This window comes from Callospermophilus lateralis, chromosome 5, assembly GCF_048772815.1.
Source record: "Callospermophilus lateralis isolate mCalLat2 chromosome 5, mCalLat2.hap1, whole genome shotgun sequence".
Taxonomy (NCBI): domain Eukaryota; kingdom Metazoa; phylum Chordata; class Mammalia; order Rodentia; family Sciuridae; genus Callospermophilus; species Callospermophilus lateralis.
In genome coordinates, this window is record NC_135309.1 from 64,290,537 (window position 1) to 64,300,812 (window position 10,276).

General features: G+C 51.8%; 1 protein-coding gene across 1 annotated transcript in view; it reads right to left on the reverse strand.

Annotated features, from left to right (window-relative positions):
• Positions 1-8,636, reverse strand: part of Ppargc1b (PPARG coactivator 1 beta) — a 106,600-nt gene extending 97,964 nt beyond the window's left edge. Inside the window, exon 1 of the mRNA XM_076856732.2 lies at positions 8,358-8,636. Coding sequence (XP_076712847.2) covers positions 8,358-8,435 — 78 coding nt within the window. The 5' untranslated portion in view covers positions 8,436-8,636. The remainder of the gene's footprint in view (positions 1-8,357) is intronic.
• Positions 8,637-10,276: the final 1,640 nt, after the last annotated feature.

Here is a 10,276-nt window from a genome sequence, read left to right on the forward strand (position 1 = left end):
GCTGGTGGACCTTACCCCGGTGGCCACCCAGGGTTTCTTACAGGGATTCCCACCCCAACCCTCCCTAAGAGCCATGTCCTAATGCGGAGCAGGAACTGATCAGGGGGTCAGAGGCTGGGGCCTCCCTGGACACCTCAGTGCCTTCTCTGCTGAGAAAGCAAGCTGGATTTGGAGCTGTCCGAGGGCTCTCCCAAGCCAGAAGGGAGCTGCTTGAAGTCCCAGGTCAGCTACTAACCAACTGTGAGACCCTAAGCAAGTGATCCAAACTCTCTGCATCTCAATTTCATTACAAAGTGGAGAAAACAACCAACCTTCTGGGGTTACTGGGAGAAACCCATGTCATAGCATCAAAAGTCTCTTTACAGCAGGGCATGGTGGCTATAATCCTAGTGGCTTGGGAGGCTGAGGCAGGTGGATCATGAGTTCAAAGCCAGCCTCAGCAATCTAGCAAGGCCCTAAGCTACTCAGCAAAACCCTGTCTCTAAACAAAATATGAAAAGGACTTGGGATATGGCTCAATGTTAAAGTGCCCCTGGGTTCAGTCCCCGGTACCAAAAAAAAAAAAAAAAAAAAAATGTCCCTAAGTCTCTTTACAGCTAAACTGCACTCTCAGGTGTGAGATGACATGACATGTGGGCAGATGAAATCAGAGTGGCCCAGGAGTCGGTAATGGTGGGAGTTGGGTGGTGAGGGCTGGGGGTTCACTACACTGTCTCACCACTGTCTACTCCAGGACAGGCGACATTCTCCGTGGTAAATGTACAGAAGACAGAGTTCTTCTCAGAGCACACACAACACACAACACTCTTCTGCACTAAAACTCATCCGTTCAATGGACAATCACGATGCCCATCTGGGATAGAAATAGTTCTTTCTTGCCCTCCAGAGCCCTCAGTTGAGTTGCTGGTCCAGACGCCACAGGGCAGTGAGAGGCACAGCCTGGGGGCGGCAGAGGAGGACCATTGGCTAGAAGGGCATCCCAGAAGTCAGGCTTTCCACCTGGGCTTAAAGTTCAAGGGGGCTCTGGATGCACTAGCAGGACAGGAGGACAGTGGCCGCGGACATTCCAGTCCCCTTCCTGGCACTCATCCACCCATCCGTCTTTCTGCAGCACGCAGACTGAGGGGTGAGGAGGAATGTGTTCCTGAAGAGGCTCCGCCTAGCACATGCGCTCGCTCCTGGGGACGAGCGCGGGGCTCGCTGTGTGCCGGGGACTCGCCTGTTCCATGCCGGCAAAATGGCAAAGGAATCGGACAAAATCCTTGCCCTGGTGGAGCTCAACGTTCTGGAGTGACTCCCTAAGTGACACAACCCACACAGGTGTGTCTGTCCCTTCTGCTTCGTGTACGCCAGGCACATGCCAGGTGACCTGAGCCCAGGTCTCACTTGCTTTTCACCCACTACTCCTCACCACCTCATCTGGCAAGCACCATTACCCACTATCTTCCCAGATGAGGCCGAAGCTGGGGTAACTGACCCAGGGAGGGTTTACAGCCAGCAGGGTGCCACCGCATCAGGTGGCTCTGGAGGGCTGGGCCAGAGCAGCTGAGATCCAGCCAGAGCAAGGGAATCCCTCAGCAATGGCAGGGCAGCTGGGCCTTACAGGATGAGTGCATAAGTGTGGAAATGGAGACACAGGAGGCCCAAAGAACCCTGTGAGTCTATTCTCCCGCTTCCTGGAGGAAAATCCAGGGCATATTTTGGAGTGAGCCTCAGAAGAACATGCTGTTATTATCTCCAGTTTTTGTATATAAATCAACTGGGACCAGAGAGGTTAAGTCACTTGCTCAAAATCCCACTTCTAGTAAATGGTAAAGTCCTGATTTAAAAATTAAGGAAACTAGACAACTCAGGATAAAGAATAACTCTTCAAGTACCTGAAGGCCCTCAAACACTAGGTTTAAAAGTCGGGGCTTCAATTGAAAAGCACTGGAGAGCTGAGCTATCAAGCTGTGAAAGACATGAAGGAGCTCTTATGCAAATCACTAAGAAAAAAAGTCAACTAAAAGGTTCCATATTGGTTGATTCCAACTATATGACACTGTAAAAAGGCAAAACCGTGGAGACAGCAAAAAAGATCAGTGGTGGCCAGGAAGGAGGGGACAAAGGAATGAACAGGTGGAGCCAGAGGATTTTTAGGATAGTGAAACCACTGTGATACTACACTGAGGGATATGGGTCATTATACACCTGTCCAAACCCGCAGAATGAACACCACCAAGAGTGAACACAATTGTAAACTGTGGGCTGTGGACAGTAACAACGTGTCCATGTAGGGTCATAAACTGAAACAGGTGGACCGCTCTGGTGGGGGGAGTGGGTAATGGGGAAGGCTGTGTTGGCAGGGACATATGAGAAACCTCTGGACCTTCCTCTCAATTTTGCTGTGAACTTAAAGCGTCTCTTAAAATAAAAATAATAATGCTGGACACGGTGGCACACACCTGTAATCCCAGTAGCTCAGGAGGCTGAGGCAAGAGGATTGCAAGTTCAAAGCCAGCCTCAGCAACTTATTGAGGCCCTAAGTAACTCAGCAAGACCCTGTCTCTAAATTAAAAGGGCTGAGGATGTGGCTCAATGGTTAAGCACTTTGGGTTCAATCTCTAATAACAACAACAAAAAAATTTTTTAAATATTTAAAAAATAGTGATATCAGTCATGCACTCTAAGAGGACTAATCTGCTATCAGGACTAAGGACAAAAAGGAGAAGGAAAGTCTAATAGGGCAAAGATCTACCCCATAGTAATTTTAAAAATCCAATTGTGAGAGGGACAAGGACCGAGACCAAAAGAAGGAAAGAATGATCAGTCCAATCCTAATAAGTCTACATCAATCTAGTGTCCAAGGGATGAATCTGAAGCATCCATTCAATTACCTTGGAGGAAGACAAACAGGAACGGACCCTGAACATTATCTTCTAAATGATTTTATTTGGGTTCCATTCATTCTTTCAAAATAAAAATTATGCTTGTTACATTTATTAAAAAAAAAAAAAAAAAAAAGATTGCAAGTAGAGTAGTTAGCTCTAGGCTTGATCCTGTCCTTCTAAAGTGTTTCAAAGACAGAATTCCAAGTTTTAAAGACAATAGGTCAATGCTCATATTATATACATCATATTATTTCATTATAATGGGCCTGAGAGTGAAGGCCTATTATACCCATTCCACAGATTATGAAACTGAGACCTAGAGAAGCAGAGGGAATTCAGAGTTCTACCTTTTTCTCTATGTACAATGTGCCTTTATTTGCCCAAGGTGCTGGAAAACAAGGATGAACAAAAGCAGAAAGCAATCCCTGTCTTCGGGGAGTCTCGGGTCAGGTGGGGTCATCACCCATTAATCTTGGCTCTTCCACTTACTCCAAGGCAGTGTTGGCAGGTACTCTTCAGTGAGTTCTCTCAAACTGTGAAATCTGTAAAACTGTAAAAGAGCACCTACAATGTACAGCATCTTTGTGAGAATGAAATAGAACAGTGCAAACAAAAGGCTCGGCAGAGTGCAGTGATCTGGAGAATGCTCAACAACTGTGGCTGATGGTGACGAAGAAGGAGAAGACAGCCCTGCATGCTGCAATGTTCTTGTCGTGACCTCACTTCCAAGCCCAAGGCCCATTTCCAAGGCTGCTTCTGACTCAAGCCAGTATTCCTTCTATTATTTCAGGGGAAAAAAAAAAAAAAGGGTGACTCATACCATGAACTAGTGGAGCTCTAGGCTGGCCTGCACCAGCTGGAGAGAGGAAGGCCCCAAGGTGAAGAGGAAATATGAGCCCCCAGGGCCCGGCAGCTTTCCTGGGTTTCTTAGGCACCCTGATCATTAGCACCAGCCAGGGAGCCCAGGGAAAGTAGAGCTGAGGTCTCTGGGGAACGTGTTCCTAGCTGAGCTCAGGTGAAGAAATTCCTTCCTCTGATCTCATGCAGACAAAGTGTGGGCAAATGCAGCCAACCAGGGCTACACTTCGACCTGCTGCTATGCATGGCAAGAACCCTGACTTGGCAGGTTGGCCCTGGCTTGCAGAGCTGTGGAGGCAGTGATATTCCAGACCTAGCAAGGAGGCACGAGGACTTCGGATCATTCTCCCAAGTCTTCCTTCCAGAGGCAAGGGCCCCTTCTGGGTGTTCAGTTCTAGCTTTAGAACCCAGAGACAGATACCAATTGAAAAATGCACCAAATTCACAAACACAACTTTGCTTGTAATAGAACCACAAATAGCCATGATCGTATCGGGGAAAGCTCAGCATCACAAATTATCCAACAAAAACACATTAAAACAAGAAGGATGCCAATTTATTGATGAACAGACTGGTAAAAATGCAAATACCAAGAGTTATCTGGGTATGGATAAACAGCATTCCCACACACTGATGGGGAGTGTGTAAATGAGTACAATCTTTCTAGAAGGCAATCAGATGTATGTTTATCAAATGCCTGCATAGTTCCCTTGATGGAGTAATTTCACTTCTAGGAATTTAAACAAAGAAAAGAAGGCATACACACAAAGATACTCATTTCAGTATTGCTTACAATAGCAAATAAAATAAAATAAAATGGTGAACAACTTGAATAAGGAAAAATAAAAAAAATTCGTTGAATACAATGAAAACCAATGAAATACATATAGCCATTAAGATATCAAGATATTAAGTAAAATATTTATTGGTGTGGACAACCGTTCACAGCATACTGTTTAGAGGGAAAAAGGCAAGTTATAAAACAGGGTGAGTCCAAGTTACAAATTGGCATAAACAGAATGAATGACTCTTTTTAAAAAATTTTTATTTTTTTAAAGAAGTGGCCAATATGAGTAGGAAATAAAAAAGTATGGAAATATATATATGAAACTAACAGTGATTATCTTTGGATAATGTTACATATTATTTTTACACATCTATTTTTTTCTTAATCCTTAGCAGTAAAAATGTTTTAACAATTCTATAATTATTTTTAAATAAGGTGTTGGACTAGATGATTTATAAAGTTCCTGCCATCTCTGACATTTTGGGCCTCCATGACTGATGCCCCAAGTGACTTCAAACAACCTATATTTAGTGTAGGCTTTTGCCCTCAGCTGCAGCCTCTGCATTCCTTTCTCCCTGCACTCGCTGCCCAGCTGTCTCCCCTGTCAGCCTGGGAGCTTCTTCTTGGCAGGGCCCAGCTGTGCCCCTGTGTGTAATCCATGTGCCTAGCCAAGAGCTGAGCAAAGAACAGGGCTCAGTACACTGACAGGTGTCATGCCAGCTCAAAGAATTAAAAGGCACAATTCTAGCATTTAAAATCTTACTGGACACAGGACTCATACAATAAAGTGCTTGGTTGTAAAAGGCAATAAAAACCAGGAGAGAAAGCAGGGCAAGCAGGGCCAGGCAGGCCTACTAGAGGAGAAGGCCATGCAGGATAGGTGGGCAAGGCACTCCCAGCAAGGGGGACAGTCTGAACAAAGGTGAAACCAGCCCAAAGTCCTTTGAGATGCATTCTTTAAACCTTTCCAAGAAACTTTCACAATCCTTGTTCTGCTAAATTTTTGTACTTTGGCCCCAATGGGTAAAAGTTGAGTCTATCCTAAACAGAAGTTCTCCCTCTAATTTAGCCCCAGGTTAGACATTAAGACAACAAAAATCTTTTGGACAGGACAATGAATGAATTACATTTTTTATCTACTTTCCCCAACCCTCCCAAGGCAAGAGACAGAGAAGGGAAGAGTTTGGGAAGGGTTGTGAGGAAGAAAGGGCTGTAGGAACAACTAGACATCTCACATGCAAACATTGCTCACCCCCACCACCAGTCATTGGATTCTCTTGCAGGCACCAAGTCCCATTTGACAGAGGGAGGAATGAAGGCTCCCAGAGTTACAATGGCTTGCTCCGGGGTCACCCAGCCAGAGAGTGGGGAAGGTGACTCCACTCAGGCCTTCTGACTCCAAGTCCAGTGCTATTTCGAGGTAACACACAGGACCTGGAGTCAGGAGCCCTGGGTGGCTCTGTCACCCGCTGGCTGAGTGGTCCTGTACAAACCGCTCACTCCTCGGAGCCTCTTTCCCCAACTGTAAAATGAGGAGGCGCGCGAAGGCCCGCCCAGGTCCTCTTCCGGCTGGGCTCTCTGAGCCTTCTAAGGGTGACAGCAAAGCTCGTCCTATCAATTACATTTCCCAAGTTGGGCCGGCAAAGATCATCATAAGATCCTCGGCCTGTCACGTGGTTAAAAAAAAAAAAAGCAAACGTCCCAGATTAACTTTCACTGCACTGCTTCTGCTGACAACTGATTACCCAATTTTCTAGTTTCCTTGGGTTAAATAGTCCTGCTGGGTAGTCTAACTGGCAGCTAAAAGGGCAAATAATTCATTAATGGTGAGCCAATGAAGATGGAGTTAAAACCCACGTCCAGACCGGACAATCCTTGCGGAGAATCCTCGCACCGGTCTTCTCAGTCTATTTCAGGCCTCCCTCACCGGTGTAAAGGGTTGGAAAAGACCCCAGGCAAGTGCGAGATGGGGGGGGGGGGAGCGTCTTCCCAGGGGTCGCTCCCTACTGTCACCGTCTCCAGCCCAGACCTTATAGTCCCAGACTATCGTCAGGAGGTCCTGAGGCTGGGACCCGCCTTCGGCGCAGACACTGGCGCGGGGCGTGTGACGGAGCCCGGCGACGGCGGCGGGAGCTCCACCGCAGTTTCGTCAGAGGTAAAGGTACGCGCCTGGCGCGCGCAGCGAGTGCGCACACACACACACACACACACACACACACACACACACACAGCCCTCTTACCAAACACTCCCCACAACCTGGAGAAGCGCGATCACACGCACCAGCCCCTTCAGCTTCTGCGGAGAACCCAACCCATAGCGCCTGCCACCGACCACAGGGCCCCGGACGCAGCGGTGTCTGCAGAGGGCCAAGACCGGCCTTTTCCCGCGCGTGGCGGGCTTCTTCTCAGCTACACCCCGCGACGCCGCGCCGTCCTAGCCGCCAGCCCGAAGTCGCCACCAGGAGTCTACCGGGAGCCGAACGTCTCCGCTGCTGCGTCCCCCTCCAAGTCGCGTCTCACCGCAAGGAGTCAGCTTGCAAGCCTCTCCCCGCCCACCCGGTCCCATGACAGCTGCTACCGCCCAAAGACTGGCAGATTATAACAAGAAGCAAAGTTTCCCTCTCTCCTCCCACCTCCCGGCCCCCCTCCGTCTTCCCCCTCCCTTCCCGTGTTATGCAAAACGGGCCGGCACCGGCGTTCCCACTCCAGGTACCAAACCAGCCCCCGCGAGCCGCGCCCGGTTCGGCAAGGCGGCCCCTCTCCGCTCCCAGGCGTGTCCCCGCATCCGGGGTCTCCTCCAAGCATCCACGGCATCCCCAGCCTCCCGGTGTCCCGCAGTCGGGATCCCGCAGAAAAAGCCCCAACTCTGGAGTCAAACTTTATACTTGCAACAGGCATGGGGTGGGGAAAAGGGGGAAAAGGGTGGGGGGCGCACACGCCTTGCGCAGACATTTTCCGTAACTGCTTGTCCCAGCAGTACCCTCCCCCAGGTCTCCAAAACACCAGCTTACTCGCCCTCCCCCTCCCCCGGCACACCAGAGCACCCTCTCCTGTCACGCGCGTGTCGCCAGTGGGGCTCCGGGGCTCACCCAGAGCCCGGGACGCCGCCTCGCCTTCCCTTCCCCCTGCATCAAGGAACGCGCGCCGGGGCCGCGCGCCGCAGGGGGACCCAGGCGCCCCCAGACAGTCCTTCCTCCCCCATCCTGCCTTGCTTTCCCCCTGGGGGGCTCCGCCGGATAGCGAAACCAGGAAGGCGCTATCTCCGCCCGCATGCCCACGTGCCCGGCAGACCCCTATGCCCTTAGCCGGCAACTGGCAGGAAACTCCGCGCTGCTGGAGCGGGTGGGGAGCTATGGGGGGCCAACAGCAGCACTTGGGGGACCGGAGGCTGGAAGACAAGGAGTCTCCGGGGATCGGGGTAAGAGCCTGTGCCGGGGCCACAAGTCCACGTGAAAGTACGGCAGCAAGTGCCGGGCGCTGAGGGCGCGCCTACAGCACCCCGCGCCAGCCTGAGGGTCCCTCACACCTTGGCGCGGCTCCACCTCCCCAAGGAGGCGCGGTGCCCCCAGATCTGCCCGCGGTGGGGGGGCAGACTCCAGGTGGCCCAGGCTAGACCCTCCCCAGCAGCCGTGCGCCCCCAGTGCTTCAGCACGCGCCGGGGGACCTCCACTTCCCTACCCCTGTAACGGTGCGCATCGCAAGGCGGTAGAAGGGGGGCTCTGCAGCCTGGAACCCCCGATCTCCCCAGTGCGCCCACCGCTGCATGCCGGCCTTCACCGCTGCAGCTGCAGCCCCTGCAGCTCGGCACTTCGGCCCCGGCTTGCGGCTCCGGCTGCCCGTACCTGCGTGTCGGCGAGATAGTTGAGGAAGAAGGAGGAGAGCTCTTCGTCCAGCAGCGCGCCGCAGTCGTTCCCCGCCATCTTCCAGCCGCGGCTGCAGCGTGCGGCGGAGTCAGCGCCGAGCCGGCCCGGGGGGAGGGAGCGAGCGAGCGAGGGAGGAGGCAGCGAGGCCGGCGGGAGGCGGAGGGCGGAGCTCGGGTCCCGGCTGCCGCAGGGCCTCTAGCTGCGGGGGCGGGGCCGCACAGCGGCCGCGCGAGCCAGGGGTCGCACCCCGACTTTCCTGCGCAGCGTCTGGCGCCCCGACCCAGTCCCGCAGCCCCCAGCAAGGAGAAAAGCACCCGCAGCCAGGTGGCTGTGCCCCAGCCAGCAGCCGGATGCCTGCGCAGCAATGCGGGCAGCCCCCCACTCCTGCCAGAGCGAATCACGTTGCGTTAGCGCTGGGCGGGCACTGCGAGACAACCTGCTTCTGCACAGCTTGGGAAACTGAGGCTCAAGGAAGCTAGAATCTTCTTTGAAGCACAATGTGCTTCAGTCGCAGGAGGAAAAAAGCTCCGAAGGCCTGAGATTGTCTACCCGGCTGCAACACCAGAGAGGGAAGGAGATACCCAAGTCAAAGGCAAAGAAATCGAGGGAGGCTCCACGGAGGAGGTGGCATTTTTATTCTTTCTTTGAAGAATGCGTTGACCCATAGTCCGCTACACTCGATCATCTCTCTCTTCCAGTGTCACCCAATAACCACCATCACCACCACCCAAAAAAATCAATGACTTCTCTTCCATAGCCAATAATGTCTTCAATTGACTGGGCTCCCATCAATTTCCCCAGACCGGATGGCTTTCCAGTTCTTGGGATGAAACCTCACACAACCGGCCTCTAGATCCAGCAGCTGTTCACCTAGTAAAGGCATCTTCTGGGCATCTTTTCCCACCACCCTTCAGACTATCAACCCAATGTCTCCCGTCCCTCCCTCATGGGCTCCCTTAGCTCTAGAAGCCTTTCTTTGAATACTGGTCACTTACCACTTTATGTTTTGTTTCAGTGAAGGTGTCTGATTGATTGATTGATTGATTGATTGATTGATTTTTGTGCCAGGAATTGAACTCAGAGGTACTCGCCGTTTGAGCCACATCCCCAGCCCTATTTTGTATTTTACTTAGAGACAAGTTCTCACTGAGTTGCTTAGCGCCTCGCCATTGCTGAGGCTGGCTTTGAACTTGCCATCTTCCTGCCTCAGCCTCTGGAGCCGCTAGGATTACAGGCATGTGCGCAGCTGAGATATATGATCTTTGAGTTTCTCCTTCCTAGACTCTAAGACCCATGAAAGCAGGCCCCAAATCTGCTTCTGCGTCCGATATATTTCCATAGCAATTTGGTATATCTTCATAGTGGTGTTTAATAAATAGTATGTTCTCTGAAAAAGCTGGAGGACGTGGATGCCCCCACCACCACCATGCACATGGTACAGATGAGGAAACTGACAGTGGCGGGAAGTACAGAACCAGTGCTCAGGCCTCCTGACTTCAGTCTGGAGCTCTGTCATTAAGCCCTGCAGTCTGCCCGGCAGAAGGTGACATGCCACCTGGGTGAAGGCGGGAAGATAGAGGCCAGTTTTATCGGGCATGCCTGCCTCCTGCCCTATTCCCACCCTGTACTTGTGAGGACTGCCCCACCCTGCCCAGCCAGCAAGGCCTCCTTTCCAGCCAGAGGAGGAAACAGTCCCCAGCTCACCTGCTCAGACTTGAACAGCAGAGCCAGAGCTTCCTTCTTCTCCAGTCTGAGGTTCCCAGAACCGCAGGGTGTGATTTCACTCTTTGGGCTTCAGGCCAGCATGCTTTTAAGGAACAATGCATGCCAACCAGGAGCCTACATCTAGCCTTGGAGCACTAGACTGGGAGTCCTGGAGTCCTGGGTTCTGGTCCAAT